We start from the raw sequence: 26336 nt of genomic DNA, 5'->3' as shown, positions 1-26336 counted from the left end.
CGTTACTGGGATTTAGATAGGGTCGTTACTCGTTACTTCGTGTGGTGGCTATCGCGGAGCTTCCACCACAGATTCTGTAACATTGGCAAGTGGTGGAGGCCAGCAGGTGGATGAGGGAAAGGGGACGCAGAAGGAAAAGAGACCCGAGGCGGCCGCCAGTCCAAGTGTGAACTGAACTTCAGGTAAGAAGTTGTGACCTGCAGTCTATCTGGGTCAGATATAAAAGTTTAGGTGCAGTTTATTTTCGTTATTCTGACTTTTTCCGTACTGCGTACTAGCTAGCATGACGGAGTTTCTATACAGCTGGGTGGGTGCTATGAAGTTAATGATGTTGAACTTTATTTTGTTCATAAGTTATTAGAGTTGCCAACCGTCCCGTCTGGTATTCAGAGAAAATATTACGCGTTTCTTATTGAGGCGAAAAGGAACAGTTTGTCCCGTAATTCAGCTACAATGAAAAAGACACAAAGCTGGAGTTATTCTGTCTTTACGCTGCACAGCTGCCTCTTCTTCTTTCATTCTCCCCCCTCCCTCTCCCGTTTCTACTTCAATCATAAAAACTGATCAATGATCAGCTGATCGGCTCTCTTGTTTGTTTATCGCCCACTTTGCGCCAGAAAGAGGAAACCAGCCGATGTCACGCTAAACAACAGCAGCACTTTTAAGCTTGATCAGCCGTTGTTAGAATTGATTTAATATTAATTTCTAGTATCAGCTGATGTTTGTTGGAGCCACAGCTGCAAAAAAGCTGCTGGTCATGATATCGGTTTGGTTATCTGGTGAGAGAGAAACATGAAGATGAAACCAGGAGATGTCCTTACTGAATCATCAGAGCTGAACAGGTGATGGAGAAACAGGTTTACCTTTTAGGTGACATAAATGAGTTGAAGGGAAGTTATGAACTGTTTCTGAGAGACAGATAACACCAGGATCCTTTTTAGGTAGTTGACAGCTGGTAACTGTGCAGGTGCGGATCTAGCAAAGTTTTGCCAGGGGGGCCAGGTAGGGCATTAACAGGGAGAGGGGGGCACAAAGAAATACTTTTCTTTCTTATTCTCATTTAAAATGTCTAGCTTTTAAAAAATAATTATCTCAATCTTACAACAAACGATTGATGCATATATACCATCAAAACAGTGAACATCACTGTCACAACAGCGTTTGTTTTCATTCAAAGGCTTTATGATTTTTCCTATAATGGTGGCCAGTCTCTAGTCAAAATGCCCGGGCCGATTTTTTGTCCCCGTCCAGCCCTGTATGCAGCTCATCTGCAGTCTGGTGTTACCTACATCTTCCTATTCAGAAGGCAGAATTTCCGAGTTACAGTACAGTAGGTTGAGTACAATCAAAGCATCACGACTGCAGTTTTTGTGTTGGATGTAAAAGGCGCACATGACGCTGTGACGTAGGCTAGAATCATGGCAGCAGTCAATGACGGTCCAGGCGTGGGATTTCTCTCGTGGAAATATGCACATTATCTTTTCCTTTCTATTGGTAGGTGGCACAGTGCACTTGTGGCAAGTAAGCAAGCTAGAAGACTGGCAAAGTTATGGAAGCAACACATTAACAAGAGAATTCTGAGTAAAACCAAAGTTACTTTCCCTAGTAACTAGTTACTTTGAAAGTAACGAGTAACTTGAAGTAACTGAGTTACTTTTGATAGAAGTAACTAGTAATGTAACTAAGTTACTATTTTAAAGTAACTTACCCAACACTGACAATAATACACAACGAAACCCAAAACCCAACGATCATATGCCCCCCTATGAGCAAGCACTTTGGTGACAGTGGGAAGGAAAAACTTTAACAGGAAGAAACCTACGACAGAACCAGGCTCAGGCTAAAAACATGCTGTGGAAGAGAGCCAGAGATAAGTCTCGTCTAATTACCTCGTACAGTGGAACCCCGACTTACGAATACCCCGTTTCACGAAAAATTCAAGTTACGAAGGCACTGAACGGCAATATTTTTGCCCGTGTTACGGCACGGGCTCTGACTGGCTGAGCCTACAATGCCCACAATGCCTTCCGAATCATGTGACAACCCTTTGGCTTCCGTACTTGCGCTTCGCTGTTCCACTTGAACGTTGTTCTAGTTAGCAATTAGCCCATAGCCTATCGTTCAGCATCGGCGCAGTCAAAACGCGCGATGGGCGCTTCGACTTATGAAAGACCCTCGGGAACGAATTAATTTCGTCGTGGTTCCACCGTATATGTTTTAATTTAATCTAATTGTCAATGTGCCATTAGCTTTGCCTTCATTGAATCAGCTTCCTGTGTGTGACAATGATGCTAGGAGAGCACTGGTATTGAAAAAAATAGGATAAAACATGTCCGAAAGCTGAATTATGAGAGTTTGTTTTTAGTTATGCAAGATGGAATAGAATACCTTTAAAAGCTCATATCATATTCTTTCTGAATTTAGCCTATTAATTTTAAGTTTCATAAACTTCACCTCCATATTTTTGCATAATTCTAGAAAATTTCAGGAATGTAAACTTTTTGCTACTATATCTCCACTGGTTTTAACTAAAAAATTTTACAACTATACATGGAACATGACCCATACTTATAAAATGCAACCAGTAATGTACCAAATCATAACGGATACAATGCTGTGTAGTTAAGTAGCAGGCACTTGCAAACACACTGGGAGCAAAGTTACTTACGTAATGCTATGAAAACTGTATTCACTCAATTTGGGTGTCTTGAGTTCATAAAGTGTGTCAATAGGTGCTTGCTTATCTGGCCAGTTTGCAGGATCTGAGTTTCTGCGGGTAAGTGGGAAGTTGACATAAGAAGCCCTTCAGAAATGCTTAAAAGGCTCCTTGCAATGAATAGGCACAGTATATCTCATAAAGGCTCAGGGTCTCTTTCATTTGTGCATTTGTGTGCACTAAAGCGTGTAAGTATGTGGGGTACCTGTGCATATGCAAGCATGCATGTGTGCATGAGAATGGCTTCTCTTGCCATTTGAAACAACTGAACTTTAATTAACAGTGAGCACGAGGGATTTGATTACAGGAGCCAAAGGTACATCATCATGCAGTTGGCTGGCCATTAAAGCGTTATGTAATACAGAAAAAAACAAAACACTCAACACCTCATTTAAAAAAACAAAAAACCTAATTATAAAATATTTATTTGACAATCCTAAATCTAGTTTTGACTGTAAAATGTGCACATTTGGAATCTGTAACATTACAGTCACAAAGTCACAGTGCAATCCCCTCTTGTCGGTCACATACTGAACCCAACTGAACCTGCTGTGCAATCATAGCTGCATGTGTGTGAAAGAATGTCATTAGCACTGTGATGACTGAGTGTGTGCATGTGCCAAACCTGGACAGAGAGGTTTTTTAAAAAAAAAAATTGTATTAAAATATGTTGTGGTTGTGTGCACGTACTTGGATAAGCACCGTGCACACGTCAGCAGATGGTAAGGTGCAGTTTTCATCACTCCTCAATTCCAGATCATTCTAGAGGCCGATCATCAACGGCTGCAGACATGAGGCCATTCCACAGTAAAAGTGCTCACAGTGTTTCCTTTTCTAATCCTCCAAATTGCTGACAAAGACTTTGACTGTAGGATGGGCAGTGAGATTACATATCTTGTTTAAGAAAACAAGAAACACAGACACACCATGACACAACAGCTCCCTCTTCCACAGGCAGCAGTGAGGGCAGTGAGGGCCAACCTAAACTAAGGCGTGCTGTGAGCAAAAGTTGGTTTAGTCTGTCCCCTAGAGGACGACAGCAGCAATGCAGAGAATAAATTACATGCATCTTGTTTGGGAGCCAAAAGAAAAAAAAAAAAAAGCTGAATGCATTGTGTCTATAAGGCTGCAGGGCTAAAGTTCCTTGAGGAGTCTAATCAGTATAAAACTTTATGACACTTAATGTGTAATAGGCAAAACATTTATAAAGTCAAAGGGTATTCCTATGAGGGTTGTAAACATCTTTTTCCATGAACAGAAAGCCTGTTTTTAGTCAAAACAAACATAACCGCTGTCTGATGTGCAGCTCTTAAATGAGTCTAAGTCATGAAACTGTAGTTTAGATGTCATGGCCATTAATCATACGGGCACACTCTAAAATAAGGGTAAAGATGTTTTGGAAAACAAGTTCTGCTTAATTAACATTGTGGAAAATCTTCTAATGAAGCGCAACTAAGTTTTCATAAACCTCAATTCTTTTTTTTTACTCAGCAAACATTTGCTCATTTACACATCCTGCAGTTAGGGAGCAATATTAACATTAATTTGGCATAAAATCTTTGACCAACTGGCCTGACTTGAATGTTTGTCTGATATTCACCATTTTTTTAATAATGCTTTTGGTCTCCTAATAACATGTTAGAGACAATATTTGGTAGAATATCTCCTCCCTGTTAATGTTTTTTTGCAGTCAAGAACAATTCTAGCCTTGACCTTATTGCCAAATTCACTGCAACGCTCCATTAAAATAGGAGGAGGTACAGAGTTGGGTAATAAGAAAACATCTACTACCAAACACTGCCATGTTATTTTCACATTTTATACATTATCATTAGACAAAGATTAATTAGAAAAACTTGTCTGGGAGGCAGGTAGTGCTGTTTTCTTTTTACTACAAATTTTATTTCAACTGTCACAAGTTTGAGATAAAGTTCTGTTAATAATAACAAAGTTTACTGGTGTTGTCAGGTTATACTTAAGGGAATAAAGCAAATAAAGTCAGGTCTATAAAAGTGGCATGATTTTAATTTTGAACAGTCGTGAACATTTTACTGTAGCCAGTACATGATGATATTTAGAGATAAAAGTGCACAACAGTGTAGAACACTGTATCTACACTAGCGGGATTTAAATCCGTGTTAACCTCTGATTTATAGAGATATTATGCAATCTTTAAAAAAAACTGCTGCTGAGACACCTGCGCTGATGTCATCACTTTGTGTTTCAGCGTTGGCCTGTGACTGTAGCTGTGGTTTTGGTTTGTAACAAGTAAAATTTTGTTTTAACATATCTGAGTATATAATATCAAAGTCCACCGGTTGAGTATCATTAACATGTTGTGGAGCAGTTCGGCTACCATAGCAGAACGTCCGTGGGGTCAGAATGCCTTAAAAAAAAGGGGGTGGGTGGGTCAGAAACAAGGTTAAATATGAGTAAACAAGGACTTCCTCCCCAAGGGTAAAATCTGCACCTGGACTTCTCATTACTGCTGTGCTCTGAGTCTGCTCAGCACCGCAGAGCACATGTGGCTCAGAGGAAACAAGCTCATAGCACTGCGAGTCTCCAGCATTGCATCAAACACAAACACAGAGTTCTGGGAAAGCGTGCTGGCCAATAAGGGTTCAATGGACCACCTCCTCAGTCTTGATGAGCAACCTCAGCAGCGTTACCATCTCTTAAAGCACTGACGGTGTTAAGAGTTTGCACATGCAGTTATAAAGATTAGAGTGTGTTTCCTGATGCTCGCAGAATCACTGCAATGCAACAGCCTGTCCATCTACCCACAGGGAGGGACCAGGATTTATTTACGACTCACTGACACGTTGATCCTCTTCAATTTCACAGCTCACACAGCTTGTTTTCTTCTTTCCCCTCTGCTCTGACTTTATCACACCAATCTTCTACTACTGGCACTGGCACAAAACGCAGGTCTTTTCAGTAAAAGTATATGCTCTCATTTTGTGTCTCATCATCATCATCAGTGTGAGACTGATGCATGTGTCAGGTAAAACAAAAAAAACAATGATATCATCTTTATAAAGCTGAAAGACAAATGGCTGGCCTATGACATGCAAAAAAAGAAAACAGCTAGCCCACCGTCTCATGTTTTTTCTATTTTTTTCTTTCCCTTCCATTTCTGTCTCCCCAAGGTCCTCACCTGGGGCCCTGTAAGGCCCCGGTGGAGCCTTGCCATACACTGTAGAGAGCGAGACATCAATCAAATGTGGAGGAGAAAGAGGAAGGCAGAAGGAGGAGAGGGCGCCCTGCTCTCCCACCATGACTTCTCTAATCCCCCTCCCTGGACTTTAAATCTCTCTCAGTCTGAACCATCTTCACCTTCAAAGCTTCTCCCCTGTGCGCCACAAGAAAGATGTGCAGTCCAGAAGCATGTGCAAACAAATATTTATAAAATTCAAATGTAGAAGAAACTCTTACCTAAAACTAACACATGCAAATGCAGGTCAGAGCGAGTAAGGAACCTATGAATAAGAGAGTCTCTGTTTCAGGGGAGATCCAAGGGGGGGGGAGGCTCTTATTTTGACAGTCACTCTGTCCAGGGAGAAAATGGCCTCTCTGTTTGTTTACCAAGGAGAAACATCTGAACATCTGTGGTGTTCCTCTGTGCAACATGCTGGGCTAGAGTTACAAGCTGCACTGGTGGACAAGAACGCATAAACACATGTGCGCTGTTGGACACATTAAGACGCACATACACACTGGAGAGCAACACACGAAAGTGTAAGGGCATTTTGAAGTTGATGGATTTTATCTCAGTTGTAGTATATAACTATTATATATTATATAAACTACAGTGAAGTTGTGCACAATTTAAATCTTTTTAATTAGATGAAAAGTAAATACGACAAACTTCAAAGGCAGGCTGAGGAATGCAGTCCTAATGTCCTGGCTATCGGGGCACTGTGAACGTGGCAGATACGACTCTCCAGTGAAAGCTGCACCGAAGAGCTTATTGTCTTCTGGCTGTGTCTGACGTTTTTATTGCATTACTACATATTGAACCAAGAAATCCAAGGCTAAAAAAAACAGCTCTTAAGCAAACATTGTGTAAGCGCGAACATATTTCACTTGGCAAGAATATCTGGCCTTTGTGACAGGCCTCCCTTTTTCAATAAAAAAAGGTTATGTCTCCAGGCCCATTTTACTCTGGGAAATGCTGCAGAGCTGAAGATACTCTAAAGAATTTTTGCATAAACCATGCGGGATCTTAGAGCAATACTTTGTTTTTAATCTTTTCAGTTTCTCACAATCTTGTAATGCTGCAGCTCTCAATATGGTCAAAAGGGTGCACTATTACACCACTGAACCCTGAACTCCAACACACACAGCCACACAGACAGACACACACGTTTCCAACTCTCACTGCTGCCACGAATGAACTGTTTTCTCTCGTTCTCCTGGGGGAGCTCAACGTCATTTCTTCTTTTTCTGTGACTCGAACCTCTCAGATAATACACGGACGTTGTAGCCCAGACGTGGGTGCAGTGTCTTCAAACCTGCGAAAAAAACAGAACCACTTTCCCTCCTTCTCTGGTCTCTCTGCCTCTTTCTGGTCGTTCTTTTTTGCTGTATTTTGAAGCACATTGCATATTACTAGAACCACAAAAACATTAAATTAAATTTTTGCTTTTGTGGTTCCTGCTGAGTAAAGAACAGTTAACGTGTATGATGTGGAAGAGTAGAAAAACATCCAAAAATACAATTCAAAAGTTCAAATTTTAACTGTTTTAACAGTGCATATTACAGCATGCATTTAAATTAGTTGTTTACTCTGTTTGTATGATGACCCTCACACTAAAATGCATGAAGCTGTATTTACACCCACACCTGACTTTTCTTTTAAATCACAGCCTTAAGGGACAGTTTAAGGAGCTCCAGTAGTTGGGCGTGACAGGCAGGTTGGCTACAGTACATTTCTCAAACCACATTCTAGGATGTGCAGGACCTCACACAGAAATTGTGACCTGTAACATGGTAATGATGGTTAAAATAGAGGTTTGATCTGCTTTCAAATAGCATACATAGTAGTAATACACTATCATCAACATGGACAGTTTGGTATTTCAGAGAGACACTGAGGTGAAACAGCAGTACCCAGCCCTTTGAAAATAAGATAAGGTAAATGAATTCCTAGAAAACCAAACCAATTCCAGGCTGCCATAGACATCCAAACCTAGTATTTAGGTAAAAATAAAACAACCTCTGCAATAAGACCTCCATGAGAACAACTGAGTAAAGAAAATGGGCTTTTCAATAGTGCAGAGCCCACTAAGAGGCTGGTGAAGAGTGCTGAAGTGCCAGTGAGCTAAAATTAAGCAAAAAAGATAAGGATGGTTAATCTCACACTTTACTTTTTACCACTAGTAGCTATTTGGGGTCATATTTTTATGAATGAATAGCTTATTTGGGTCTACATACTAATTTGTGGATTTGTAGTTTATGCAAAGAAGCAGCAATGCAGTGACAAGGAATATTATATTTTAATTTGTGGAAAAGATGTTTAATGATATTTTGCACTAGATTATAACAGAGAATTAGATGGAATAGTTCCTGTATTGATTCAAGGGAGCAGTTTAGTTTTGCATCAAGACAGAAAATAGGTGGAAACTGCTGGCACAGCTGCCACTTTTTAATAGGCCAGCGGAAACTTAAGTTACTGGATTGATCCCTCCAAAAAATAGCCCTTATACAGAATCCCACCTAAACCACTTTGTTTTTGTAAGAATGAATTAAAGAAATATAATGTGCCTGTCGGTAAGCCTTAAACATGCTGGTAGGTGGGTTTTGCAAACCTTGAAAGAAGCAGTATAACTAGTTTGTTCCAGTGTTTTTGCTAAGCTAAACTAAGATGTCAGTTGTAGCAAGCAAATTTTCCAAAATGAGTGTGCCAAGTGCCTCTGCATTTGGAAATGGCCAAATAAACCCCCAAGCCGACCCAGTTCTGTTTAGCACACGAATCATCAGGAGACGTCATTAAATCCTTTCTGCAAAAATCGAAAAAATTCGACATATGGTTGAGCCAGAGGAGCTGTTGTTATGGTACAGAAAAGTACACTGCATCAGTTCTAGCAGAGAAAATCAGCAGCCATCCACAGGAGAGTAGGACATGTAGCAGCCTCCAGGAGCAGCAAATGAGGGAAAACACAATTATTAACTTCTATATATAACTTTTGTCTAACTTTGTCGCGGCACTGGAGGCAGTTATATAAGCACAGCACATAAGGGCCTGTTAATGTGGAGTCGAAAATCCTAAAATAAATAATCTATTAGCTCACTAGATGTTAAAAGCTTATAGAGGTTATGAAACCATCTTTAATCTTAAAGTATAAATTTAACCCTGAAGAGTCTGGGGCGATCGTGGCTCAAGAGTTGGGAGGTTGCCTTGTAATCGGAAGGTTGCCGGTTCGAGACAGTCTTGGTCGTTGTGTCCTTGGGCAAGACACTTCACCCGTTGCCTACTGGTGGTGGTCAGAGGACCTGGTGGCGCCAGTGTCCGCAGCCTCTGTCAGTGCGCCCCTGGGTGGCTGTGGCTACAATATAGCTTGCCATCACCAGTGTGTGAATGGGTGGATGACTGGATGTGTAAAGCGCTTTGGGGTCCTTAGGGACTAGTAAAAGCGCTATACAAATACAGGCCATTTACCATTTATTAGCTGAAGAACGTATTCTGCTACTCCGTCTGCTGATTTAAAAATAATCTACATTTACATGTAGGTCGCAAAGACATCAAAAACTCTACAAGTGTGTGGCGGATCAGCGGGTAAAAGTGCTTAGAAGCCTTACGGCAAATGTTCAATCCCACACACTAGGAAGCATAATAATGTGATAATATGCATGGCAGCCTGGATTGCCCAGAGTGCAGCCTGGCTGCTCTGAAGCTCAAACCGACAACACCATGCTAATGAAGAGCTGGAGGAAAGGGACGGCTTGTGGCCAACCTCACTGATGGGGTTATCATTAATGAACTATGGAGCAAGGCTGCTTGACTTCCCAATGAAAGTCAGCCAGATGCAACAAGAAACAACAGTGATAACCGCTAGAACGCAATGTGATTTACATATGAAGTCTTAAAGGGAGACTGCACAGACACACACAGGTCTACTTTCTTCAGCTAAATAAAGAACTGTAGTTAGAAAAATAAGAAAGAAATTGGTTTGAATAATAATTGCAAACCACTTTGGACAAATTCATACAGCGCTAGGAGGAAACTGTTAACATACCAGGTTTCATAGTCTGAACGTGTTCCCAGACTCTGCATAATTTATTTCTATTTACTTTACACGCACACTGCCTTAAGTGTTGATGTTGAAACACACTCTCACAAGAATATTTCTAAATACCAGAGATAATTATGAAGTTCAAAATTATTGCCACAAGAAAAGCTTAGAAAAAAAACAACACAAAAATATCCACTTGCCAAACTCATACTCGAGCACTTATTTTGGAAGGAGGAGGAGTTCTCAAGGTTTACTGTGAATAGTGTTAAGACGTGTTGTTTTCCAAAAAAGAGAAAAGACTTGAATAAAACTTGAAGACCTCATGTCTTGAACGTTACAGTACTTTGCAGCCGTATTGAACCCCTGACCCACAAAAATTTGAGGGTGCAGAGAAAGAGGTTCTGTAAACGTACACCTCGAGAATAAGTGCACGCTTTCTGCTTTAGCCAGGACTGGGGTTCACACGGGGGGGTTAAGTGGTGAAGTACCCCACTCTCTCTCTCACTTTTTTATTTTTAACCCTGAAAGAGTTGAGAGCAGGATTTTCAGTTCACTTGCAAACTCCTAGGCATGCACTTTAAAATCTCACATACTTATCAAATTATAGAAAGGCTCTGTTACAGACTTTATTGGAGCATACGTCAAATTAATAGCCAATTTTATAACTACAAAAGAAACACCAAGTCTCCCATTAATCGCTTAATGCAAACAAAACTGTAGTTTCATAGGGGGGGAAAAAACATCCAGGAGATGGAGAAAGATAGAGGAAAACAATGGAGGAGGACAGGACTGTTCATTTACTGTGTACAAGGAAAAAAAGCCTCTCCAAAACGTCGCCTGGTGAGGACAGAAATGCTCCCACGACCACAGACAAACGTCTGCTCGTACTCATGTACACATAGCTTCACACACAAACACACAACCATTAGACAGGAGGAGGACAGATAGAGGAGAGGGTGGCGCAGCTGATGAAAAGTGATGTTTAACCTTTGATCTTCACTCTGTAGCGTGTGTTTGTGTGTGCGTGTGTGCATGCAAGCATGTTAGAGTGTGCTGGACGAAAGGGACCGAGAGTGAGTGCTGCATGATATGCGTGCAATGTGCTCGGCTGCTCCCATGGGAGACAGCCGATAGATAACGCTGACGTTGTTCAGATCCTTTGATAATGGCTGCAGGGATGGAGCAGGAAGGAGGCGGGGGGAACGAAGGCTTGTGGTGTATGTTTGTGTGCTTGTTTGATGAGTGGGTGACAGTTTGGTCAGGTGGTTGTGTAGCCTCTACCCCATGGTGGTCACTGGGTGCTGCTGGTCTGAATTACATACTGCAGATGAGGGGATGGAGGGTTGGACAGCAGATCTGTGTGACCTTTAAAAGCCAAGTGTGCCTAAGGACAAAGTATGGGAATGCTGAATACTTCTATATGTGTGTATGTTAAAACGAGTGCCGGAAAAAGTGAGCAGTAGGGTCAAAGAAGGGAGAAAATGTGTTTTTGTCTGTGGGAAAGCAGAAAAGAGAGATTAGTTTCTATATGCGCTGGAGACAGACTTGTGTATTTGTGCGAACAAGTTCTTGCATGACTGTTTATTGATTCTACAAAGCCATTACTGCATGGTCAAACTGAGGGGATACACATGCGATTGTGAGAGAGAGTTGCGGGTTTCACTGGCTTCATACCTGGAAGCCAAATAAACAACTCGGAACTGACCGATCTAAACGCAGAGCAATAAACTCACTGATATCTGAGACGCAGGGTCTGTTTACCGGCTCATCAGTCAACACAGCACAACGGTCGTACTATACCTGTTTGTATGGACTACTGCTGCGCAAAACTGGATTTTTTGCTGTGACATATTCCGAGTCATAATGAAAGAAAAAAAAGGGACAAATCCGATGTAAATTTCAATATGAAATGACTTGTTTTGAACCACAAAGACGTCTTCGGTGGTCACAAGTTTCTGTGAAGGGTACAGGAGGGGTGGGACGGAATAGAGAGCAGAGATTGAAGCCACATGTGGAGGAGTAGCACACATCACACGCGCGCACACAGACTGATTGATTAATCTGGATTTTTTTTCTTCTCTCTGAAAATTTCCACTGCAAAGCCAAAACAGACAATACTGCAGTGCACATTCAGACTAACATTTCAAGGGATTTTTTTCCAGTCAGCCACTTGCTTTACTTTAGTGTGACTTAGTCATATGATTATCTAGGTGACTCTCAGGATTTTTCTCAACATGGGAGACTGAAGAGCTGCTGCACTGGGCTTTGCTCACAAACTGGAGCTGTAGAGAACAAAGAGACTGAGGTACTCTTCATCTTTAAGTCTCAGTTCTACAAGAGCACTGTAGCATGACAGAGGAAGTAGTTGTGTTCTCCCCACAGACAACTCTTCTATGAAGAAGTTTCTGATCCTTCTCTAACTGTAGGAACAGTAGCACACAGTAGGAGGGATAGATTTAGTCTCTGTGTAAGCCTGTGGTGATGAAGAAGGTGGAGGCTACAGAGGGATCAGAAGTTCAACATGGGACCTAAAAACAAAAAAATGGGAAACTTGTGAAAATACATAGTTTTCAGATTTCTCTCATAGGAATTTTCTGCCACTTAAAACTGTTTACATGGGTGTGAGGATTTCCAAGGGTAGCTGGCATGTTGATTTTGGAATGATAGGCATTTAAACTTCAATTTCAGTTCTACTTTTCAGTGCCAGGTAACCAAAAAAAACCCAAAACAAGGAACATGTCCTTGTAAAAAATACAGATAACACACTGGAAATGTTGCATGTAGTTCAAAGTTTCAAAGTAATGGGGACTTTTAAAGCATTGAAAAGTGTTAATCAGCTTTCTGCAACATGAACATTATGGATAAAAGAAAGTCATTTTCTGGGCTAACGGATTACAGGAATCTCCTTTCTGCAGCAAGATTTCTCCTAGAGCGATTTGTTGTGTAACTGAGTTTATTAAATGCACGAAACAGGACAAAAACTTTGTTGTTGTGACAGCAGAGCTGTGGGGATGATGTAAAGTGATGCCAGCACTTTTTCACAATAATTCAAAGAATTTATAAAAGGCTAAAAGTGAGACTAAGTCATTTGTTACAGAGTTAACAGAGAATAAATACCCAGTAAGCAACCACTCGTTGGGGAAAATGCCTTGTTGATGCCAGAGGTCAGAGGAGAATCGCCAGACTGCTTTAAGTTGACAGGAAGGCAACATTAGCACTCATTGCAACCAAGGTATGCAGAAGACCATTACATGACATGCACAACATGTCAACCTCGAAGCAGATGGGCTACAGCAGCAGAAGATTACATCAGGTCGTATTCTTGTCAGCTAAAAACAGGAAACTGACACTTTAATTCACACAGACCAACCAAGATTGGAAAATAGAAGACTGGAAAGTGATGCCTGATCTGAACATTCAAAAGATTTGGTTAAAATTGGGTCTGAATTAGGTCTGCCTTGTTTCAACGACCCCATTATCCCTCCCTAAGTCTATCCCTCTTTTGATGGTTAACAAAGCTTAAATGATCTCAAACTAATTTCTTGAACATAACAATGAGTTCACTGTATTTATATGCCCCCCACAGTCACCAGATCTCAGTCCAGTCTTTTGGTTTGGTGGAAAGGAGCCTTGAATCATTGATGTGCAGCTTACAAATCTGCAGCAACTATGTGATGCTGAAGACACCCAAAACTGGTATCCAGGAAACGTAAATAGCAGCAAATCTGCTGGTGTGGCCAAAAACACCACAGCCCAGGTCATTTGGGCTGACTATCCTCTGTATGCTCCTTGTCCGGCTCCTCACCTTATGTGCCTCCACTGCTGGCCACTCCACTGAAAAGTGCTGTTCTGTTTCTGAGTCATGTCTGGAACAAGTGACGATCCTTGACATGAAAGTTGGGTCAGCTTCACACAGAAGTTAATGTTTGCTTTGTGAGCAAGTTTGGTGAAATCTCAAATGAGATTCTGCAAATGATCAGAATGGGACTTTTGTAAGGCGATCCAAACTTAGCAGGAGCACTTGAAATGGTGAAGAGGTGCATTTGACCCTAAAGAACACTGGGCCAAATTTTAATCAATTACAGTTTTTTTTTTCTTTTTATGGGAAAACATGCAACTTGTATACTGTCCAACTTCCTCCCTATCATCCTCCCCATCTTCTTTTTTATTCATATTTATGTATTCGAGGTTGTTGTTAGTGCTTTTTTAAAAACAGCATTTCTCAATGTTGTGAGTTACACATACTATATATCTTTGCACTCATTATCACTGGCTGGCTGAAACAAATTTAAATACAACTAAGATTAAGTGAAAAAAATGTTGTTGTTTTTTTAAAAAAAATTGTAAATGATGCAAATTGAACTTCATTTATAAATAAAATATGAGGCTTTAACAGGAAACATGTTTGCACAACAGTGAGCAAGAAAGGAATGAATTTCAAGAGAGTAGTCAACGCCAGATAGAGAACGGGGGGGCGAGATAAGAAGGTGAGTCCCACAGACACAGAGGAAACCTCGTATCACAGGAAGCTTCTCTTGCAAATGTCAGATCCTCCTAATCGGGGCTTCGCTTCCCTTTTCAGTCCCTGGAGCTCGACATCATATGAGCACTTACAGCGATACCCACAAACCAAAGGGAATCACATGTATACTTACCCATACAGGCAGGCATCCTACATAAACATCACATCCTGCTGGGTTTTAGGTCCACATCAAAGTGGATTATAGGGTGGACGAGCGCTACAGTGACCGCTAGCAGACATAGCACTTATTATTACTGACCTTGATATGTTGACGTCACCCTTGTTTTAAGGAAATGTTGCAATGCTTCATCTTCACAAAAAAGTGCACAAATATGTAGTCTTTTTATATACCTGTCATTTTCCATTATTTTAAGGTTCATTTTACTTTTAATCGTATACCGTGCATGCATTTTTACCCGCGTCTGAGGGCTGACAGTCTTACTTCTGCTGAAGACATGCATTATACCTCTTATAAAAGTGAGTCAGCAAAACCTAAACAACTCTGTGCACCAGTTTTATATGAACCAGTCCTGCATAAACACTCAAAAGAGAAAAACCAAACCCCCCCCCCAGCTAATCTGTACTTCCATGCTGCAACATAGAGCTGTCACGGATTAACTAAGAGTAACAGCATCACAGTCAAGTTCAAGTGAGAGAGTGAAGTGGGTGTTGTGTGTGTTGAACCACTTGACTACTGCAGCGATGCAGAGGCCTAGCAGAGGCTGGCTGCTCCCACCTGAGAGTTTGTGTATGCGTCCAAGTGCCTACGCGGGTAAAGAGACCTGCCAATGCAATGCTATTAAATGCACATTAGTGTGTCTATGACAGAGTCTCTCAAACATTTTGTGCCCAAGGCACACCTAAGGAAAAGCCAAAATTTCAAGGCACACTTATATGCACATGTGCACAAAACCACTTCTATATGATCTGACACATAATCCGTTTGTTTGATTGTACTGTAAGCCAAAGGCACTTTAAACAGCTTGTTTGCGGCCATCTGAGGTTTCTTTGTCTCTGTAATAAGCTCCACTGCAGCACTGATCTCCGCTGCCTTATCAGACACTTTCACACAGTCCAAAAAAAAGTCTTACTGCCTCTTGTTGAGATCATGACCTCTTTTGTGGTTTCTTTGAGGGGGAATGTTTGGTTTCCAAGTGTCTATTGAGCTTGGAACCATGTTAGCATTAACCACCTTGTCCCAACAGATTACACACTTGATCTGAGTAATGCAGACATCCCAGGTGCACTCATAGTCACACACAGGGAGCTTCTGCATACTCTTTAATGAGTAAGATTGTTGATTAACTGAAGTGGTAGTTAGTTTTTGGTTGCATCACCCAAAAAAGTTTATCTTCCTCTCTGTCAGTTAGGACCTCTGATAAGTCATGCTCTCATAATTCGTACCATTTGCAACAAAGTGAACAGACTGGGGTTCCTTTTCAGGAAGAACTTGTCCAGGGCATAGAGCTGAATCCAAATGCAGATTCAGTGAATTAGCAGTTCATTGCAGTTGTATGTTGCAATAACAACTGAAGTATTTGTGCTTTGAGGCAGAAATGAGCCGGCCAGTAGTGGCAAATACTGGTCTAATAGTACTTCACACACTTAGCACACATATATTTTCATTTTAAGACTATCTGAAAAGAATTCTTTTGCTATTGTGCTTTATTTCAGTCGTAATTCTGAGTCTGTTTAATACACCAACATGCTGCATTAATATCACTTTGTCAACACGTGTAGCTAAGTGAATGAGCGTTTCATTGGAGAGGAGAGGTTGCGTACAACTGTGAAACCCTGGAGAGATGCTACTAAAAGTTGTGTACGCTTCCAGCAGCAATGCAAGGAGAAAGTCTAAAGAGGGAGGAGGTGTGGAGAAGAAAACAGGAAAAGGAGAAAATTAAAACCATACTCTATATCCCTTCCCGGAAATATTACACCCCTTTCAGAGGATTTTCTTAGAATTTGCTTTTGCTACTGTATGGAGAGGAAAATTAAAGCACAGTCAGAAATAGTGAGTTCTTTCAAAGTGGAAGCAGTAGTTTGTATGTTCTGGGTCAGGGATGAGAAAGAGCTGTATTGCAGGAATAGTGTAAAATAGGAGTAGGTGGGCTGTCTTGGCTTTAACTCAAGAGTGCGACAGTTATAAAGAAGGTCAGTGTGTATATGTGTGTGTTCTAATGTGTTTATTCTGGGGGGGCGCTGAGTTTATACTGGCCTTACTGCAGCAATACTGGCTGCAGAAGGTCCTTATCGCTGTCTATACGCCTACATGACGTGGATGACCATGATTAATGGCGGTGGCAGTGCTCTCTGCCAAAACGGTACTCGCTTTGTGAAGAGACTACACAGAAAATGCTAAAAGAACCAGTTCATTTCTCCTTCCATCTCTGCCAGTAAGAATGAGACGTTTACCTGGACAGAGAGTCGGATGTGATAGCGCTGGGCTCGCAGACACAGTGCAGATGCCAAAAGGCTGTCGGCAACAGAGAAGTTAACACAAGTCCAATGTGTGTGTATGTTTAAATGTCTGCAAGCAAAACAGAATAAGAATCAGAAAGAGGGGACCAAGAAGCAGACTGAACTAAGAGAAGATTAGATTCAATGATGAAGAGGCAGACATAAGATGTGATGAAGGAATAACGCTCTACTGACAATAGGATTTAAAAGACATAAGATATCTTCCCCCAATGCCATTTACTTTACCAGACTCTGTCCCACAACAGGGACACTCATCTACCAAAGGCAAACAACTGGAACACTTCACATTTTCTGATTTGTTTTAAAACATTAAGTATGTATTGAAATGAAGTGTGAATATGAAGCAAGTGTCCAAATAAACACTCTCGATTTCAAATGGTGCTTGAATTTGTTACTGCCACCAATTGCTTGGTTTCCTAGCAACTTGCTGGCTCTTGTGTTTTTAACTACAAGTCTGAACTGGTCATGAGAACTGAATCACTTATCTGATAATACAGCTTTTTCCTAGTTTAAAAGTATACAATTTAAGCTAACTGATGCCTCTAATTTGGCTGTAGGTGAGGTACCTGCTTAAGTTGTGCTATATGAAAAACTAAATTGCTTTGAGTGATCCTTAAGGGCCGTCAGTTCTATCCCAATGATAAGGAAAAAGTAAGCGATTATTATGTGTCTAGCAAATTTAAAATTTAATTTGTTTTTCATATTTAGCTTAACTGAATTTTCTTTTACTGGATTATGTTTTTTATCTTGAATCAAAACTAGGATATGTGAGCCACACACGAGAACCATGTATCTAGGCACTTAGCGCATGTACTGTTAAATAATTTCCATGAAAAATAATCACATCTTAGATGTGTCACAAGACAAGGCACGTAGACCATTAAGCAATTGAGGAAAACATAGCAGGAATATAAGGAGAGACGGAGTTCAAATGTTCCCTAAAACTGAGGCCCCCTCTCATTTCTAAGGCCTGTGTCTGCTCAGTCGAGAGGTCAGCTGAGTAGGTGGAGCAGGAGATAAGCCTATCTGTGACTGTGTCCATCACACTCCTGAAGACACCAACAGACACAACAGAAAATGACCAGACACCAGATGGCAAGTAAAGAAAGACTCCTTTTTACTCATTCCTTACTATCTTCTTCTATCTATTGGCTGGACCTGCAGTTCTCAGTAGGGACACTTTGATAACATGGACCATGATTGAAGACCAACTAAATACACCCCGATTGTAGTATGTCATAAACTAAACAAAGCTGGGGCATAGCATGGAAGACAAAAGAACAGAAACTAAAGGGGAAAAATGGGGGAGGAGAGAGAAAAAAGTGTATTTTCAAGTCTCTCTGCGTGATGAGGGGGTGTAAGAGGAGAGGGGCTGTAAAAAAAGAAAAGGAGGAGGCGGTGGGGGCGTTCCTGTTGGCTCAGCGCTTGATTAACACCAGGCCTGACAGGAAATAACCCGGCCAGTTCAGCGCCAGGAGAGCTTCCATCTGGTATCGAGGCTGAGTCCTCCACCCAGGAGAGCCCCGAACTGAGCAAAAGTGAATGAAACCGTTTCACATCCAGGACTGCTGAGAATAATTCCACTGCTTGTACAGGACACTGCTGCAAACACTGTCATTCTGTTCCTGTTGTTTGAGGTCAAATGAGGCAAAAGCAGTGCAAGGCTGTGGTCTTTCAGTCTAGACCTCGATAATCAAGATCACCTTCTTTTATTTTATCAGTACTCGATGTGGCTATTCGGTTACTTGAACATTCAGTGACATGAATGAGGTGAAAGTTAGACTCCACTGATTCAAAAAGTTACTTAGGATGGTTGTGGAAGGGAGGAAAGGGGACAGTTTAGGGAGGAAAGCGGGTACATTAGGAGAGGTCATCTTTCACTGCTGACTGGAATTCTAAATGTAAACAAGTTCTTCCGCACCAACAGATAAAACGCAGATATGCTGTAAAACCGAGTGGGTCTGGTGAAAAACTGGTGACTCACATGCAGGCATCGTGAACCACACTTCTACACTTATTCATGAATGCTTTTTGAGCTATGACCATGAAACTGCAGAAAAATCGCACAGAGACCTCCGCAGACTCAAACAAAAACATCCTCCGAGGCCTTATTTAAATTCTTCTGCAGGCTGTAAAGCAGAAGCCCTACGTACACAAGTACAGACCCAAAGATGTGTTTGTGCAGAGAGGCATGCAGGTTTCGATCAGCCTCCTCAGCCGGCTCGCTGTCCAGGGGTCAAAGCGCAACCCACGCCTGCACTGACGCGTGCGTAGAGGCCATGGGCCACGGTCTCATTTAGAGTCCCTCAGGAGCCAGCCTCTATGCACCTCTGGTATGTATTTCTTCCTTTGCTTTATTTAGCAAGCATGTGTGTATGTATTTGCAAGTCTGTGTGGGATCTCGATAGTCTCCTTTTCATCAAGCCAAACTCCCAGCAGAGAGATAAGTGCTTACAAGCCTTTTATGATGTGCATTTCCTGTCATAAATAAGAAGCAGAGGGATTCTCTGACGAGCGCTAACACACTCCATAAACCAAACAGAGGTGTAAACTCCACACTGGGCCAGTTCTGTGAAATCCACCCAACAAACAGCAACTACTGCTGACTAAAATGATTTGCTGCCGAGTGATCAGATCATAGGTATCATTTATAGCTCATGCAGTCTCAGAAAAAAGTCTTAAAACTGTGATGCAAATATGCCTCCTCCCAAAGGACTTTTTATTGAGTCTTCTAATGTGATTAAAATAGTGGATCTTTGAGTATAATAAGTACAATAATAACAAAAAGTATAATATGCAGCAATATGCAACTGAATGTGGATCCATCCATCCGTCCATAGATAGCAGCAGCAAGTGAAACACCAAAAACAGGATTAAATACTTAATAGCTTTGAAAAGAAGGTTCACTAGTTTTGAACATAGAGACCAAAAAATCCAAGAAAAGAAAATCAAAGTAATAAATAGTTTATATGAACAGGAAAGCAGCTGATTAACCCTGAATGAAAGTTGCATGATTGTAGAAACTTTAAACATACCACAAACAAATTCTATAAAAATCCATGAAAAGGTCTACTTTTAAAATATTTCTTCTTTTTCCCATTAACAAGTATAATCACTTTCAGCTTCCTAGACTTTATGTCATCAATACGTTGTTATTTGAAACACAACATATCCTTTCCATTCAATGGACGACACGCCAAGAAAATGTTGTGAGAAACTGAAGCGAAGAAGTGCTGGGCTGATTTGATTATGAGTATTATAAGTATGTGATTCATCATCATCTACACATTTTCCCTTTAGCCCTGTCAAATGGCAGGTATATTACATAGCTAGCAGGAAATAAGAAAAGGTATAGTATCTGGAGGCAGTGCTGAGAAGCAACCGCAGTGTTGACTTGGGAACAGATTTCTTGGGTGCGAGACTCTGAGGCTCATCAAGCTCTGTGTGTGGCCCAGCCTGCTAACCAGGGCTGCCTGGCCCGGCAGTGAGGACTCTGATGAGCTTTTGCTAATTAAAGCCTGAACTCCAAATCTTGAGCTTATCTGATGAAGTGAACTAGAGAGAACAACGCCACAGGCTGCTTTGTTCACCCTGGGGCGTACGGTTTTCACCTCATATATGTATGCATATGTGTTTGTATAACAGTAGCGGAAGTTAAGAGAGACCACCAATTAAAAATAATTGGGACTAATTTCATAAACATAGCGCAACAGGGGGAATATATTTAATCAGGCGTAATCATTAGACTAACTTATGCTTTGCTTCCCCCCTGCAACCAGCTAGGTGCTTAAGGGAGGAGAAGAGAGAAAGGAGAGATGCAAGGAGGCAGAAAAGAGAGAAAAGGGGGAGAAATGGAAAAAGGAAATATAAAAACAAAGAGAAGTAAAGTTTAAAAAGTAGGCAGAGCGTGTTGGTGGCCAGAGTTATGTGAGATCCCTTTCATGTCCCTTGACTGGCCCATGCTGCTGTGCCAACCCAAACAGCAGCATTGGGGAGGTCCGAGTCTCCGACTGCTCCCCTCTTCCTTACCCTGTGCACACCCCACTGACAGGATGAATAACAAACAAAATGTGCGACTGAGAAACAGAGTGAGAGAGAAGAACATGTCGTGTAACCATTTCAGTTAAGATTTTCCCAAGAAGTTCCCTAGAATACTGTGACTTTCTTTCCTTCTTCTGTCATCGCAGTGAGTAAGTCATAAGCATCAGCACAAATTGTGGACTGCCCGCCCTGTACGCCCCCACACTGACATAAGTATAGACAAACTACGATCCATCATCCGTAGCCAGCCAGATGTCATACAAAAGGGAATTAAGAACATTTGAATCTGCCCGATTTCTTTTTTTGTCTTCTGCACCCCAATGCTGAGAGAAAAGAGGGGAAAAACAGAGGGAGTAGGTTTGATTCTGAACCAAAGAAAACCAAAATTTACCAGGGCTGACAGGAAACAAATCCATAAAGCACAAAGTAATGCAAATTTTTTGCTCTCTTACCACCATAAATGTAGTTTGTGCCACAACTGAACGAGGGATTAACAGTAAATGCTCAGAGCTATTTACAACCTACACACATCACACACACCACATCCACATACAGTACAGTCTGCCAGCAGCCAATCACATTCTAGACTTCAGGACAAACTGGGCTGCTTCTCCAATCCCATCATTTGCTCTCTGTGTGCTGCGTTGCCTACAACCAATCCAGATCGTTCCAGATGTGGTGTTGGCTGCGGAGCATTTGGTTTAAGAGCTCATTTCCCAGTCTGGAATAAGTGGAACAATTTTCTTGGATGAATACTGTTCAGCTCTTTAATCAAATCCATACCCTAATACAACAATACATGCTGCACACACACTGCAATATGTCTATAGTATATAGACACATGCTAACAATGAAAACAAAGCATCGCTCTTTGCACAAATCCAAATTCACAACTTAAAGAAGCGCTGCTACAACAAATTACTGGTGATATTCTAGCCATTATATTAATTTATATATATTAAAAGGTCTTCAAGGGCTTTAAATCATCCCCTTGCACTGGCCAACATGTTCTCTCACTACCACAAACATTAACACTGCAGTTTATTTTGAGCCAGCCCCATATTCATGGTCCAGCTGCCATAAATATTTAGTAGTGTGCCAAATCTTTTGCTTAAAATAGCTCCTCAAAATTATAGTATTTACTCTAATTTGAGTAGTTTTACTAAAAACAACACTGGCAAAATGAAATTATTATTTTCATAACCAATTATTTTTAAAGGGTTGGGACATATGAACTTGGGTCTCAGTGTCACAGACTAAATGGAAAAGTGAAAAATGATTACACATTGTTTGTAATCATTTTCTGGGATTTTTGATGTGGTAACCACAATTAAAATAATTTAAAAAAAAAATAATGTTTTTAATTTCTTTAATTTTTGGTTCGTAAGTCTTTGTGAATCCGTGACACCTTAATGGGCGTCTTGGTCAACTGTTGCAGCTGCAGTGCTCATTATTAAAATGACACATTAAAATGTGAGCATAAATAAATTTTGGGTCTGACAAGTGAAGCCAATAAGGTAACCTGCAATTCCTCAATCAAGAAAACTGTTTATACACAAGGCTTCTTTGCTCTATAACCATATTAAGCACTTCCCACAATGAGTTTATGGTTAGTACTTTTAAGACCTACTGAAGATATTCTGTTCATTTTATATGGCACCCACTAAACGATGTCCACAAATAAAGTAATTTGCTCATTGTGCATCAATTATAACTCAGAGCTGGCTGCTAAAGGACATTCCTGACTCCAGTTATGCAAGAACCCCTTGAATGTGTTGACAAACTGCTACAGTATGTCAGTAAACTGTAGTCTTGACTCCCACTGCAAGTTCGTTTGATTTCTGGCCTTAAAGTTGAGTTTAACCCATGACCTCACCTTACTGTGTCACTAACATTAAAAAAAAAAAAAAAAGATTATGTTTTGTTGACAGGACTGAAATGTTAGGGTGGTTCCTGAATAGCATTCAAACATTACTACTATGGTATAATTTAGCTTAAGCATTTACATAACATTATTAAACGTTTTAGCCAATGGAAAACAGCTGATCTCACAAGTTGAAATGCTCATCTAACTCTTACTGCCTTTCTAATCAATGAGTGTGGGGGTGGGAGCTAACGTAGCAGTACTGCCTATCACTAGCGCTGTCAGTTCACAAATAATTTTGGTACGCATAAAGAACAAGTACTGTCGTTTTTAGCATTATGGTTCTGGTTAATTGCCTATGGCCAGCTAGCTGCTTATCTGCTTAGATGACAAAAATAAGATAAACCACCTTTTTTGGAGTGCATCATTCTCAAACATATGAAGCTAAATAAAACTGATGAAACAGCCTTTTCACAGCTAGCGTGTTCTAGTTTAAAAAAATCAGTGGAAAAAAAACAAAACAAAACAAAAAAAATGTATTTCATATCCAGAAATGGGAAAAAAAGTATATTTATGCTTTTTCATGTCAAGAATGAACCTCACCTTGCAGAATCAGATGTAACATATAAACATGCCAAATCTATCATTGACAGTTTATCTATAAAATCATTGAGTATTTATCCAAGGACTAAATAAATGAGTGTGGCAAATGATAATGTATGCTGACTAATATGAGAAGATTTAACTGCAAGCTTAGAATTCCCTTTTGTTTGAAAGACGCCGAGTTTTCTCAAGGTACACATATATATGCTACTGTAGAACAGTCTCTCGCTGCCCTGCCCCCCCAAAAAAGACAAGAATAAAGTCTGGAAGCTTGTTTACTACACCGTGGACTCTCGAGCCCTCAATTTCTTCAAATGTTAACACTGTCTACAAGGCTTGATATTTGTCCCTGATGCAAATTTGTGAGTTGAAATTCACTCAAGTCATGGGGGTAAAGGTTTTACCACCCCCATTAGCATTAATAAAAAAAACCCCCCACACACCAAACATCCACCTTATCCTAACAGAAACATTACTCAAATGGGCCTTTACTAACCCTTGCCACACACATGCTGTCTGAATATATTTAAAAGTTAACAAGAGTTTCATGAAAAGTCCACGGGGGCTGGCAGCAAACATCGAACAGAAAACAATTCCACTCGAGGAACACCATTTCCTGAAGATGCTCTTTAATTAAGTTCCCAGAAGGAGGTAGTTAGAAGGGTTAGGGTGTGTTGCTGCTTACTATCACAAACTTATTTGTCCTTATTTCTTACTCCCTTTTACTGGCATTCTGGCTTGTGTATATTATTCTTGTGTTTCTGCACTATGTTTGTGCATGCACTGTGTGTTTCTGTGTATCTGCATCGTGTTAGCTAAGCTCTGGCTGTGTACTGTAGCCAAGGGGAACAAAATAAAAGAATTTGTAAAAACATTGTTCTCATGGCGACCAGGTTTCTTTGAATGTCTGGTTTTCATTTGAGTCCTTTAATTGGGGAGAATGTCACAATCAATGTTTTGCTCTGGATGCTGAAAGAGACGACCTCCCGACTCATGTTACCCCGGCCAAGCACTTCATCGACTGCCATAAAGCCTTTCTCGCAGACATTCGTGCACGCACGCACGCACGCACACACACAGACTCAAATTTAAAAGCGTGCACACACTGCCAAATTACACTGAATGGGTGAGACGTGCGCAATGTGAGCGCATACACACATTGTTTTTTTTCTGTCTAAAGCACACCTGGCACACCATGACAGGCTAATTTGCAATGAAGTGTTTATAACAGAGAGTCAGGTTTTTAACATGAGCCACATCTCACAGCCTGTGCCTGCCAAGAGGCCCCTCGCCTCTAAACTGCATTGGCCAAGTAGAACAGGAAGAGAGAGAGACCGAGCATAAAAAGGGAAAGAGAGAGAGAAAGAGTAAAAATACAAAAGACGCGTCACTAATCTTTATTACTGCTTTACATAGATTTACCAACCCTATATGTACACCATATGACCCCATGTGCCATATAAGATGAAAACCCCAATCCCAGTGTAATATTTCAGGGCGTGTGCTAAGGTACAGCCAAAACTAAAAGCAGCGCTAATTATGAACTATGTGGTAGGGGAGGAGAGGCTCAAGGTTAAAGACGCCATTACTCTGGGAGGTACAGTCGGCTGTGGTGTGGAGGAAGACTGTTAATTCATCTTATTAGCTGGCCTTGATCTTCTCTGTCACATGGTTACATGCTCAGCTAAACCAGTGAAATGTCTGGTAAAGTACAGAGAAACTCAGAAATCAATATACTCTCACGGACTCCCATAGATGCACACATTACAGGTAAATCTTAATATTGTGGAAAAGGAAGCTGTAGGAGTTAAAGGTAGAAGTAATTTCTCTCTCACACCTATCCAAATATACAAAGTTCCCACAGCCACTTGGCCAACTGACTAGAAAATGCGTGTAGGTGTGTGCGCACTATAGTGTGTGACACGAGAAAAGGATGAAGTGTCAAGACAATGATAGAATTACCCCCATTCCAAGAACTGGGGCGGCACTAAACAAACCATTTGCTCTCATTTTCCTACAGCGTGTCTGCAAAACTGAACAACCGCGATGGCAATAACTTTCTCTCACCAGTCAGTTTCTGAAGCAATGGGCTGAGTTCTGTTTCTCGACTGATGACTAGGGTGAGCGCTCCTATCAGGTCCCTCTCCAGCTTCTCCAGCTCCTCCTCCTCCTCTGTATCATGATCTGCAGGCTGGGTCTCATCAGCCAGGGAGTAGAGATAGACCAGCAGGAGGATCAGCTCATCGGGACCTAACTCGTCCTCCCTGAGCCTCGACCCTGAGGCCGAGGTGTCCTCGACTCCACGGGGCTTCATCAAAGGCAGCAGCTGCCTCAGCACAGCAGGGAAGTCGGCGTCTCCGAGAGCCTGTGACACGGCACACAAACACATAAAAAAAAGTGCTTAGTCGGTGGAATGCAGTTTTTTGAACCTTGTTGGTTTTATTATTTTTAATGACCATACCAAGAAATGACCACTGGCTTATTAAGGATGTTCGTCATAGGAATCATTGGACATGTTTGGAAAACATATTTTCTTGCTGGAAGTGAAATTAAAATATCAATACCATTTTGCATGCCATATATGAAGCCACCAATTAATCTGTTAGTTTAGCTTAGCCAAAAATCCAAGACTTCATTAAATGCTGTTTAACTCTTTAGCAGAGGCTTATATTTCCAGAATAAATAACTTCCAAACACCAAACAATTACTTCACACTTTTCAAGAAGTAGTCATTTTCTTTGTTTTAAATGAAACTAAGAAATTTTAATGTGTGGTGAACATAAAATGGCTAATGATAGGACATATAGAGTGCTTTGAAAAAGTATAATAATCAAATTTAAACATTACACAAAGAGTAAATACTAAACTAAACTCAAC

General features: G+C 40.9%; 1 protein-coding gene and 1 long non-coding RNA gene across 2 annotated transcripts in view; both read right to left on the bottom strand.

Annotated features, from left to right (window-relative positions):
- LOC146491002 (uncharacterized) overlaps window positions 1-25520 on the bottom strand; it is a 28871-nt gene extending 3351 nt beyond the window's left edge. Inside the window, exon 1 of the long non-coding RNA XR_014872537.1 lies at window positions 1716-25520. This is a non-coding gene — a long non-coding RNA (uncharacterized LOC146491002). The remainder of the gene's footprint in view (window positions 1-1715) is intronic.
- Window positions 1-26336, bottom strand: part of scfd2 (sec1 family domain containing 2) — a 114976-nt gene that overhangs the window by 37306 nt on the left and 51334 nt on the right. The window contains exon 5 of the mRNA XM_085152533.1: window positions 25527-25824. Within this exon, the coding sequence (XP_085008659.1) occupies window positions 25527-25824 (298 nt within the window). The remainder of the gene's footprint in view (window positions 1-25526; window positions 25825-26336) is intronic.

This window comes from Neolamprologus multifasciatus, chromosome 23 (genome assembly GCF_963576455.1).
Source record: "Neolamprologus multifasciatus chromosome 23, fNeoMul1.2, whole genome shotgun sequence".
Taxonomy (NCBI): domain Eukaryota; kingdom Metazoa; phylum Chordata; class Actinopteri; order Cichliformes; family Cichlidae; genus Neolamprologus; species Neolamprologus multifasciatus.
The sequence above is the reverse complement of the archived record's forward strand: the minus strand, read 5'-3'. Positions and strand labels throughout refer to the sequence as shown.